Source organism: Stigmatopora argus, chromosome 8 (genome assembly GCF_051989625.1).
Source record: "Stigmatopora argus isolate UIUO_Sarg chromosome 8, RoL_Sarg_1.0, whole genome shotgun sequence".
Lineage (NCBI taxonomy): Eukaryota > Metazoa > Chordata > Actinopteri > Syngnathiformes > Syngnathidae > Stigmatopora > Stigmatopora argus.
The window spans coordinates 16972485-16985263 of record NC_135394.1 but is presented as its reverse complement, the minus strand read 5'-3'; the positions used below and the strand labels follow the sequence as shown (position 1 = coordinate 16985263).

The 12779-nt window shown below is 38.1% G+C and overlaps 1 protein-coding gene across 2 annotated transcripts in view; it reads left to right on the top strand.

Moving 5' to 3' along the window:
* tmem131 (transmembrane protein 131) overlaps positions 1-12139 on the top strand; it is a 39159-nt gene extending 27020 nt beyond the window's left edge. For both annotated transcript variants that reach the window (XM_077607263.1, XM_077607264.1), the window contains 17 exons: positions 1240-1312; positions 1383-1540; positions 1606-1748; positions 2672-2861; positions 2926-3111; positions 4533-4688; positions 4770-5176; positions 6035-6219; positions 6298-6425; positions 6662-6780; positions 7505-7657; positions 7731-7881; positions 8719-8834; positions 9864-9945; positions 10035-10138; positions 11235-11389; positions 11491-12139. In XM_077607263.1, the coding sequence (XP_077463389.1) occupies positions 1240-1312; positions 1383-1540; positions 1606-1748; positions 2672-2861; positions 2926-3111; positions 4533-4688; positions 4770-5176; positions 6035-6219; positions 6298-6425; positions 6662-6780; positions 7505-7657; positions 7731-7881; positions 8719-8834; positions 9864-9945; positions 10035-10138; positions 11235-11389; positions 11491-11781 (2797 nt within the window). In that variant the 3' untranslated portion in view covers positions 11782-12139. The remainder of the gene's footprint in view (positions 1-1239; positions 1313-1382; positions 1541-1605; positions 1749-2671; positions 2862-2925; positions 3112-4532; positions 4689-4769; positions 5177-6034; positions 6220-6297; positions 6426-6661; positions 6781-7504; positions 7658-7730; positions 7882-8718; positions 8835-9863; positions 9946-10034; positions 10139-11234; positions 11390-11490) is intronic.
* The last annotated feature ends 640 nt before the right edge of the window (positions 12140-12779 follow it).

The window sequence follows — 12779 nt, the reverse complement described above, 5'->3', positions numbered from 1 at the left end:
ATTTTTTAGATGAGATTTTTTAGATGAGATTTTTTAGATGAGATTTTTTAGATGAGATTTTTTAGATGAGATTTTTTAGATGAGATTTTTTAGATGAGATTTTTTAGATGAGATTTTTTAGATGAGATTTTTTAGATGAGATTTTTTAGATGAGATTTTTTAGATGAGATTTTTTAGATCAGATTTTAGATCAGATTTTAGATCAGATTTTAGATGAGATTTGATGAGGAGATTCCATTTTAGATTCGAGGAGATTTTAGAGGAGATTTTAGAGGAGATTTTAGAGGAGATTTTAGAGGAGATTTTAGAGGAGATTTTAGAGGAGATTTTAGAGGAGATTTTAGAGGAGATTTTAGAGGAGATTTTAGAGGAGATTTTAGAGGAGATTTTAGAGGAGATTTTAGAGGAGATTTTAGAGGAGATTTTAGAGGAGATTTTAGAGGAGATTTTAGAGGAGATTTTAGAGGAGATTTTAGAGGAGATTTTAGAGGAGATTTTAGAGGAGATTTTAGAGGAGATTTTAGAGGAGATTTTAGAGGAGATTTTAGAGGAGATTTTAGAGGAGATTTTAGAGGAGATTTTAGAGGAGATTTTAGAGGAGATTTTAGAGGAGATTTTAGAGGAGATTTTAGAGGAGATTTTAGAGGAGATTTTAGAGGAGATTTTAGAGGAGATTTTAGAGGAGATTTTAGAGGAGATTTTAGAGGAGATTTTAGAGGAGATTTTAGAGGAGATTTTAGAGGAGATTTCAGAGGAGATTTTAGATTCGATGAGAGGAGATTCAATGTTAGATTAGATTTGATTTTAGATTAGATTTTAGACTGGTTTCCTTCCACATTCCAAAAACATGCATGCTAGGCTAATTTAGCATCCTTAAATTGCCCCTAGGTTTGAGTGTGAGCTTATTGTGCCCCGTGATTGGCTGTCCCCAAGTCAGCTGGGATATTCTCCAGCACACCCCTTGACCCTCGTGAGGATAAAGCGGTTCAGAAAATGAATGAATAATTGTTTCACGTGCATGTACTAATCGCGTGTACCGTTAATAGCTTCTCAAATGTCAACATTATGATTGTGGACAACCACAGATATTAAATTCAAATGTTTAATTGGCATTGACTGAATTCCACTTTAACGACCATCACTGTGCCAAATACAATATTTACACTATACTTAGTCTGTAGAGCTCTTAACCTGTTATTTATTTTTGCTGCTGTAAAAAACCCCAAAAAACTCTCTTAGGTGGAAAGCGGAAAATCTGTCCAACATCAATATTGACACAAACACCCTTGAGTTTCAAGTGCAAAGAAACCAAGTGAGTGGCCACGAGAATCCGGCGTGAGTCTAACCAGTGTCTCAATGGAATTTTTTTGTCCGCTTGCCAGACGACTCCAGAAAAGAGCGGCGGCGGCGGCGGTTTTGCGGAGGGATCGAGTCGATCGACCGCGTACAACTTGATCCTGATGCCCGGGGAGGTCAAGTCGTTCAACGTGAGATTCACGCCCGTCCGCAACCACAGCGTCTCCTCCGTGCTCATCGTGAGGTAAAAAAACGCTCGGCTGGCCACGCCGCTCGGCTCTTTTCAAAGTGTCCGGTCTCGCCGTTCAGGAACAATTTGACCGTGATAGACTCCATCTTCCTCCACGGCCACGGCGCCGTCGAGAACTTGAAAGTCGCCGGGAAGGCTCCGGGCCGCGGAACCTTTCTGAGGTTCAAGATGACGGAAGCCATGCTGAGGGAATGCGTAGACCGTGAGTACCACGCCGCGACCACTTGTTTGGAGGAGTGTTGGCAACTTGTTTCAGTCCGTCAGGGTTTGTGGACTATATTGAAATTTCGTAGCTAACTGAACTTGAAAGGACAAGTTGTGTGAACTTAGCCTCACTTCTGGTGCCTTAAAAAAAAGCTCTGATAATTATTGTATCCTCGCTTCGCTGCCTGGTTTGGAGTCAAATATGTTTACAGTAATCCCTCGAATATCGCGGTTAATGTAGACCAAACATGGCCGCAACAATTTAAAAAATCGCAAGGTAGGGTCACCCCCACTTAAAAAAATAAAATAGATCAAATAGGTAAATTAGGTAAATTAAATAAATTAGGTAAATAAAATAAAATAGGTAAATTAAATAAATTAGGTAAATTAAATAAATTAGGTAAATTAAATAAATTTGGTAAATTGAATACATTTGGTAAATTAAATACATTAGGTAAATTAAATACATTAGGTAAATTAAATACATTAAATAAATTAAAGATATATATATATATATATATATATATATATATATATAACAATTAAGTCAAAATATGAATTTTGAAAAAAATAAAATTTATGGCCGAAAAAAATCGCACAGTAAGGTCACCCCACTTATTATATATATATATATATATATATATATATATATATATATATATATATATATATATATATATATATATATATATACATATACATATATATACACATATATAACAACTAAGTCAAAATGAGAATTTTGAAAAAAAAATATAATTTATGGCAGAAAAAAATCAAAGTAGTGAATTTGAAATTGAAAACCCCCACTTAATATATATATATATATATATATATATATATATATATATAAAAAATAAAACTAAAACTAAGTCAAAATAAGAATTTTACTTTGTAGCAACGCACGTTGTTTGATTTCAGAAAAAAGACCCAACAAGGAGCTGACCTTCACGCTAAAGCGAATGTTCCGGGTTGAAAACGCGGGGCAGCTCCCCGTCACCATCCGCTCGGCGGAGATCAACGGACAACCGTGCGAAGGATTTGGATTCAAAATCGTCAACTGCGAAGAGTTCGTCCTCCGACCCAACGCGTCCAAAGACCTCATCATACTGTGAGTGCGTGGCGAGCGGTCGTGGCGACGTGGCCTTTTCTAAAAACGACCTCTTCCCTCTCAGGTTCACGCCGGACTTCACCACGTCTCGGGTGATTCGCGAACTCAAGCTGGTGACGTGCGGCGGCTCCGAGTTTGTCTTTGTCATGAACGCCTCGCTGCCCTATCACATGCTGGCGGCGTGCTCCGAAACGCTTCCCCGGCCCACTTGGGAAACGCAGGTCTGCCTCGCCGTGACCTACGCCATGAGGTGAGCACAATTGAAATTGAATTCAATGCTTTTATAGTCGTTATATGAGATTTAAAGCTTCACCAAGTGCACAGATAAATAGAAAATAAGTAGTCGACATAATAGTCACAACATAGATACGTAGGAAATTGCACATATAACAAGAAACAAACAAATGAACGAATAAATAATCAGTAGATAATAATAGATAAATAAATCATCAATAATTACGAAATAAGTTGTCAACATTAGTAATCAAGATAAATAAGTAGTCAACATAGATAAGTAGTCATCATAATAAATTAGTAGCCAACATAATAAATTAGTAGTCAACATAATAAATTAGTAGTCAACATAATAAATTAGTAGTCAACATAATAAATTAGTAGTCAACATAGATAAGTAGTCAAGATAGATAAGTACTTAGCATAATAAACAAGTAGTAGTCAACATAGATAAGTAGTCAACATAATTAATTAGTAGTAGTCAACATTAGTAATCAAGATAAATAAGTAGTCAACATAGATAAGTAGTCATCATAATAAATTACTAGTCAACAAAGATAAGTAGTCAACATAATAAATTAGTAGTCTACATAATAAATTAGTAGTCTACATAATAAATTAGTAGTCTACATAATAAATTAGTAGTCTACATAATAAATTAGTAGTCTACATAATAAATTAGTAGTCTACATAATAAATTAGTAGTCAACATAATAAATTAGTAGTCAAGATAGATAAGTACTCTGCATAATAAACAAGTAGTAGTCAACATAATAAGTTAGTAGTCAACATAGATAAGTAGTCAAAATAGAAGTACTCAGCATAATAAATTAGTAGTCAACATAATAAATTAGTAGTCAACATAATAAATTAGTAGTCAACATAATAAATTAGTAGTCAAGATAGATAAGTACTCCGCATAATAAACAAGTAGTAGTCAACATAATTAATTAGTAGTCAACATAATAAGTTAGTAGTCAACATAGATAAGTAGTCAAAATAGAAGTACTCAGCATAATAAATTAGTAGTCAACATAGATAAATAGTCAAAATAGAAGTACTCAGCATAATAAATAAGTAGTAGTCAACATAGATAAGTAGTCAAAATAATAAGTAATAATCAATATAAGTAGTCAACATAATAAGAAAGTACTACTCAACATAGATAAGTAGTGATAGATAAGTAGTCAACAATAAATTAGTAGTCCACATAGATAAGTAGTCAACATAATACTTGTATAATGTCAATAAAAGCATTCAATTCATCATAATAAGTAGTCAACATAGAAAAGTAGTCGATATTGAAAAAGTGGTTACATAAATATGTACAAAGTGACTGAAGTGATTAGCATTAAGTCTTGATTAGGTCCTCCTAATCGCAAAAGCGACGATTCTAGCAGCACCCAAATCCATCACGCTTTGTATTTGTGCCCGCAGTTTTATGTTCGTGTTGGTGATCAGCACGGCCTTCGTGGAGGCCTACAATATCTGGGAGCCCTTCAAGAGGCGCGTGTCCGTCGAGCCCAACTGCTCCATGGAGACGGGGAAGCCATTTAATCTCAGGGAAATTGTGCAACTACACAGTGATTCAAAGTCAGTCAAGACGTCAAGACGTAACCGACAAGATGAGCTTCCTACACGTGACCACCATTTTTTTTTTCTTTTGCATTCCAGTGACTCATCCCAGAACTCCAGGAGTTTATACACGTCCAGCAACGGATCCGCGCGCGGTCGCCACGGCAACAGCAGGGCCCTCTCCGATTCCGACGTCCACGAAAAGCGCTCCAAGATCAGCCTGGGCCGCCAGACCGCGTCCACGCAAACCAAAGGTGGAAACGGAACCTCGGGCCAGGACGGCGCCGCCGCCCCGCACGCCGACTGCCAGCTGACCAACCGAAAAGCTCGCGGCGCCAAAACGGAGGCCCATGGTCACGGTTTGGCGTCGGCGCCGACGACGACGCTGCCCAAGGGAGGGGCGGAGGATGGGGAGTACGCCAACCTGGTCAACGCCATGGACACTGACCGCCACCGTCCAGAGTCGCACGTGGAAACGCAGCAGGACCAGAGCTCGCAAAATAAAGGTGATGCTTTTATTTTGGAGGTTTTTTTTTTACACTTCATAAAGTTTTTTTAATTTCAATAATAGCCATGAATCATTTCATCCAACCCAAATACCAAAAAAGGCTTTCACAAGCACTTTTGGTGTCTGCAATTTTTTCCACAGATGTCTTTAAAATAAACATAATTACTCTTAAAATGCTGTAAAATGTAAACTTGCTCATTTTGTTATGTTCAAATGTTATGAGCAAGATGGGAATTTTAAAGACTGGAATTTAGTATTGCCTTTTAAGGCAATGAGAGAGAGAAAAAAAATAGGAGCGACTAATCTATTATCGGGTTAAAGTTTGTATTTATGAAGTGAAGTTTAAAATATATTTATTTATTTTTTAAATGCAAAAGTCAGAAAAATTTGTATTTCAAGAACATTTAAAAATATTTACAAAAAGTGCCATCTATTTTGTCAGGCTAAGGCTAATGTGATAGAAATAGTCATTTTTTAAATCAAATAAATTAAATAGTAAAACTAAAAAAATAAAAAATAAATACAAAAAGTATTTTTTCTTATCAAATAAATAAATAGTAAAACAGAAAAAAATTAAAAATACAAAATACTCATAAAATATTAATATCTGGGGGAAAAAGATGTGATAGAAAGCCTTTTTTTAATCAAATAAATAGTAAAACAAAAAAATACAAAAAGTATTTTTTCTTATCAAATAAATAAATAGTAAAACTGAAAATAAAATTAAAATACTAAATACTCCCAAAATATTAATACCTGGGGAAAAAAAGAATGTTAATGTCTCAAATAAAACTTGTAATATTGTGAGTGGGTGATCAATAACCGTTTTTCTATTCAATTTCAATTCTCTCTCCAGTGTTGGAATCCAAAGGGAAGCTTCGAGGTAAAACAAAAGCGCAGAAAAAGAAAGAAGAGAAGATCAGAAAATTCTCGGTAAAAACGCCCAGCGACGAGCTCCAACACAACATGGCCGACAACGACGACAGCTCCTCCACCACCACAGAAACGTCCAATCCGGACGTGGAGACTCTAGTCAAAGAGGTATCCCATCATCCCCGGCAAAATGAAACAATTTCATACCTGACACTAACTTTTTTTAATCCCGTAATTTCCGTTTAGGAACCAGCGAAAAAGAAAGGGAGGCCAGGAATTGTGCCAAAAGAAGACACAAATGCAAATTGTTTTATCAAAACTAAACCCAAGAAACACAGCGCTGCAAGAAAGGAGGTTCAAGTGGACAAATCCAGGTCTGATTCCAATTTCTACCATGTCATTTTTGATATTCTGATCACTTGATAGGAAATTTGGCCCCAAAAAAGTAGGGTCACCCCCATTTAAAAAAAAAAAAACTGAAATAAATGTTGAAACCCCTTTACAATATTACTACTAATAATACTTTTAAAGCCTGAAACATTGACATGACTATTTCAAATTTCAATGAATACACGTACAAATCTTAACGGTCACGTATTTCTATTGATAGTTCCGGGGATTATGCATTCCTGGAGCTGACGGAGAACAAGCCACGCAAGAGCCTGACGTTCAAGCCACCCCAGCCCCTCACCAGCCCCCCGAGGACAAAACCATCGCCCAATCCCAAATGTGAGTTCTACCTCTCCCAAAAACCTGACTACCGTATTTTCTCACATATACACCGTATTTGTCACTCAAAAATGTTGACTGAATCGAATCATGCGGCTTATATGCGCACAAATTAGACTTGACATGCACAAAATGCCATAACGCAAGACAATGTGGTCCATACAGTCATTTATTTCAAATGAGAGAACAGATAAACAGATAAAACTCCATTAACAAAATGTATTTTGATGTCTATGAATGAAATTCAAGGAAAAAATAGTGTATCTTGCATAAAACATGAAAAAAGTCGCTTAATTGTGCCTGGCATTGCTCTCTCAGGGCGCCGCCATCTTACCTAGAAATGACAAACCAGACCACTACGGACACTTCCTGGTTGTACTGCTCACATGACCTCCTTTTTGAATTTGTCCACGTGCAGGCAACACCCTTTCGCCATCTGCAATCCAGCTATTGATTTATATAGTATCTAAAAAATACCACGTGCAAAGATTTTACTTAAGATTTTCCCTTCTAACGTAACACATTTGTACTCCCTATTAAAACCATGAATACGGAGGTGAAAATTGTGAATCTGGGGGTGGCTTATGCGAGAGAAATTGTCAAATTCAACAATTTAAAGGGAATTTTAAGGGTATAGCTGATACCCGGAGGCGGCTAATATGCCAGAAAATACAGTACTTGACTAACCCAAATGAAAACGTTTGCCTCTTTCTCCCCTTTGTAGTTGACGGAAAAGTAGAAGAAGGTCCCTCCTCTCTGCTGAGCAAATTACTGTCCAGCAGCTCCATGCAGGAGTTCGGGCACAGTAGCAGTTCGGAGGGCGAGAAGGAGTCTGCCTTGCCCGAGTGGGACATCCCCATTTCCAAAAACAGCGTCCGTAAGTCAACAATTGGTTTAAATTGGAAGAAAAGCAAAGCACATTTCTAATAAGGTGCAATTCTCATTGTCAGAAGCCGACAGCCTCCAGCAGATCTCCCTTCAAACGCTAAACGCCGACCCCTTCCTGAAGCGATGCTCCACACCCGGTGCTTACTCCCCGCCGCCGCCCTCCCCCAGCCTGCTGTCTCGCGGGAGCTACAGCAGCGTTCTCAACAGCATTAAGTAAGTGGCAAATAGGATTTTTTGTGTCTGCAATAAACAGCCAGAGTGGCGTCTTCCAATTGCCAATTCTTTAATTCTCTCAAATTGACAGAAGGTACAAACTTGATTCCAAAAACAATGAAACCGAGCAAGAATGGAAAATTCCACAAACTGATAAGAAACTCCTAAATGATATGTAAAAAATATATATATTTAAATGTACAGTAATCCCTCGATTATTACGGTTAATGTAGAACGGACATGGCCACGACAATTGAAAAATCGCAAAGTAGTAAAAAAATAAATAATAAAATAAAGAATAAAAATAACTAATAAGACAAAATAAATAAATAAATAAATAATATAAATATCTATATAAATATAGATATATAGATATAAATATAAACATGCACATAAATATAAACATGCATATAAATATAAACATGCACATAAGTATAAATATAAACATGCACATAAATATAAATATAAACATGCACATAAATATAAACATGCACACGCATACGCACATACACACACATGTATACAAATACATATATATATATATATTTTTTTAATTATTATTTTTACTTCAGTGCTGAGTCCTAGTAGCAAGCGGAGCAAGGGGGAGTGGCTTCCGCTTGCAAGTTTCAGTGTGGATTTTCTCATTTTGATGAACTTGCCCCCAAAAATGTGATTAAAAATTTTCCTCCAGAAAAAAAATATGCGCTGTATTGAAGCCGCGTTATTCGAGGGATTACTGTTCACATTATTTAAACCCAACAAATGAATACACAAGGTTATTATAAAAAATATTTGTCTTCAGTAAGCGCCACGGTTGAAACTGTCCTTTGGTTACAGCGAGGTGAACCCCAACAAAGCTCCGGGAAGTAAAACGTCCTCGGCTTTGCCTCTTCCCGGTAAAAACGGAAACCCCACTTTTGCTGCCGTGGCTGCTGGTTATGACAAAAGTCCAGGTGAGACTTTTGGATACTTAAATGAAAACTTTTTTAAAAACATTTTTTGACATTGAGACGCAATGGTCAAATTTCACCAATTAAAAGGCAAAAATGTACGCCTCTTACCCCACACCTGGCTACGAGCAGTAAGTTTTAATATGGGATATTTAGAGCGATGTTTAAAAAAAAAAAAATTGAACTAAATTATAGTTGATTTTCTGTTCTTCTGTCAAAGCAACAAACATCAGATACAATCTTTTTGGGGGGGAAATTAAGTCCACTTACTGCCTAACAAACTCTTATTGGATAGTGCTAGCATAGCAGCTTTGTCATAGAATTTATTATTATTATTATTATTGGTTAGCCTTAGCCGCCGCTAAAGCTATTTTCTTGGTACACGGTCGATTGGTCGCCGGTCTTTTGGTCGCCCGGAAGGTAAGTGATAATTACCATTTTAAATCGTTGCTCAAATTCCCTAAATACAAACTGTGAATGACTATTTAGTCATACTTAATGCCCTAGTCATTATTAGGTTAAAGAAAAGCTCCAAATTTCCCGGACTTTTATTGTTTTTTGTTGGAGAACTTGTTAACACCCTGACTGAACTGACATAGCTTCTTAAAGGGACAACGCATGTACATACAAACTCTTCTACACTCACACATCGGCTTTGTGAAACTGCTCAGCGCCATTGTTGGCTTTTGTTCATGCGTAGACCGTGTTGTTTTACCTTGTTTTGTCGCCGCTCTTTTGGTCGCCCATTGTTGCAGTCGGGGCGACCAAAAGACCGGTGACCAAAAGACGGCGACCAAAAGACCGGTGACCAAAAGACGGCGACCAAAAGACCGGCGACCAATCGACCGCACACGATTTTCTTTACGGCATGTACTTGTCAAGTACAAAACAAACCTGCTTTCAACTGAATAAGACAGTTTAAACAAATAAATTAAAAAAACTTCACACAAATAAGACAAAATTACTAATTTACATCAATAGGCTTAGTTTGTTGAATTTTGCATTTTTAATCAGGCTATTTGCCTCCATCAGGTGGTTCTGGACCGGGCAGGGCCGAAGGTCAATCAAGAATTCTGGCACACATGACGTCAGTGGAAAGCGACAGCTCTGACAGGTAGTCATGTCCATTAGGACAAACGTCCCGTCCCCCCAGGCACAAAAATATAATAAAAATGTTAACGTGCTCGTTGATGGTGTGTGTAGCTCGGGCTTGTGGAGTCCCATGCACCTGGTGAACAGTCCCAGCTTCCACTCGGCTAACTCCTTCACCGCTTTTGGGCCCAACAACTCCTTCAACCTGACGGGAGGTGAGACGCCAATCCAACTTTTTAATCAATTGAATTGAATGCTTTTATTGTCGTTATACAAGTAGCATGCCATTTACGGCCATGGACCAAACCATTCGGAGTGCCAAGTCTTATTCATTCAAATAACACGGCATGGTTTGATTGCATACCGTAATTGTCTTGGTCGATAATATTGCTAATATTGTCATGCTTTAAGCATGATGTGCGCACGTGCATTCCTTTTTCACCCGTCCGCCTTTTCACGATATACCGTATTTTCTCGCATATACGCCGTATTTGTTGAATCGAGGGTGCGGCTTATATGCGCACAAATTCGACTTGACATGCACGAAATGCCATAACGCAAGACAATGCGGCCGATTCGGTCATTTATTTCAAAATAGAGAAAATATAAACAGATAAAACGTTAAGCTAAATTTATTTGGACGTCCAGGAATGAGATTCAAGAAAAAAAATAAAGCGTATCTTGCATAAAACGTGAAAAAAGTCACTTAATTGTGCCTGCCATTGCTCTCTCAGGGCGCCGCCATCTTACCTAGACCGCTACGGACACACTTCCTGGTTGTACTGCTCACATGACTTCCTTTTTGAATTCATCTACGTCAGGGGTGTCAGACTCGGGTTGGTTCGCGGGCCGTGTTAACGTCAACTCAATTTCATGTGGGCCGGACCATTTTAGATATAATATTTAGGTTTTTGTTTTATAAATGGATTAAAAGAACTGGATTAAAAGCCCTGAATATTCCGTTTTTTCTAGATCTAAAACAATGTTTATTTTAGCTTTATTATATATATATTTTTAGATTTTACAAAATAATTTTTGAACTAAAAACAGAAAAAAATGATTTAAAAAATGACAATGATTGATTTAAAAGGGGGAAAATCAGGAAATTTAATATATACATCTATACTCTTCATTTGAATTTGAACTATCTGATATGACTATATAATACAAAATATAGCACTGAGCAACTTACGAACAAATTCAACTTATGAACAATCGCTCGGAACCTAACTCGGTCGTAAGTAGGGGAGCGTCTGTATTCAAGTAAAGTTAAGAGAGTCAATGTAGTAACAGTCGATTTGGTGTATTTAGTTTTCAGCGAAATCAGCCTCCAGAAGCCCCCGGAACCCGAGTCCAACTGGCCCGACTTCAACAACACGGTCCCGTCATCCATCTGGGACATCCCCAGCCCGGACCCCCTGCACTCCTGGCCCAGCAGTTCCGCCTCTCCCACCGCGCCCACCTCAGTAAGACTCGTCCCGCCTCCGCTTTAGGCCACACCCACCTCTACCGTAAGTACATTTTCAGTATTTTTTCCCGTTTTTTTGTTGTCGTTTTTACGCGGCAGTCACTCCTGGGGAGCGGCCACAACCCGTGGTCGTCCGGCTCCGCTTTCGGCAACTCCATATGGTCGGCCAGCGCCGAGCCCTCGCTGCGTCCCTACTCCCCCGCCGCCAATTCGCACGCGCTGACGGAACACCTGGCGCGCGGACCCCTACCCTCGCCGCCGCCGCCCCCCTCGGCCGCCGACGTGGGCCGCGCGTACAACCCGTGGAGCATGTGGCGGCCCACGCTCGGTCGGCGGAGCTCGGAACCGTGGCCCAGTTCCTCGGACGACGCCGGTCTAAACGGCACTTAAGCGCCTCGTTTTTTTCCCCCCGTTGCCCCGCCCCCTTTTTATTCACGGGGAGGCCGACACTTTTAGTTGTTTTAACAGAGGTGAACCCACCTTGGAAGTTTGGTTCGCCGCGCAGAATCTCAGTTCAGTATTATAAAAAAATATCATGGTTTTTATTGGGGACATTGGATCAAATGGAATTCGGCCAATCGCCCGACAGCTCCGATCGAAAGGTAAACTGGACTTCGATCGGACGTTAAAGAGGAAAAAAAGGCTCCCCTCCCTTTTTTAAAAGTTCAAAATAAGTACTTAAGTTTGACGTTTATACCATCGGGCCTCCATTTGTCAGGAAATTACAATAAAGGATTTCAGCACATCACTTTGTTGTCTTGGTGGTGATTGATTGGCCTCCATTTTGATTTAGAAGACGTGGTTGTTGTTTTTTGGCTAAGCTAGCTCAGCTAAGAGTCTGTAAGTAGTAAAAGTGCCTCATTCATTTTAAAAAATAAACTTTAAGTTACAGAAAACAGTTAATAGACAACTTGTACACGCTAGACAAAACAATGTTAATTAGCTATTCGAGCTAATAGCATGTTAGCAATACTTAAAAAAATATCCTAAATGTCAACATTAGCGCTAGCTAATCGGATGTTAGCAATACTTTTAAAAAATATCCTAAATGTCAACATGAAAGGATTTTTACTAAATGGTACACATTTAGTAAATTGTGTAAATACAAAATTATTTCGTATTTAGCTATGCAGAATTTCAGTTGTTCTTTTTAGCTTCTATCCATGTGAAAGCTAGCTAATCGCATGTTAGCAATACTTTAAAAAAATATCCTAAATGTCAACATTAAAGGATTTTTACTAAATAGTACACATTTAGTAAATTGTGTGAATACAAAATTATTTCGTATTTAGCCACAAACCAGCCATATACAGAATTTCATATATTTTTTAGCTTCTATCCTATCTTCTTAAAATTATTTTTTTTCCAAAGCTTCTTAATTATTAGGT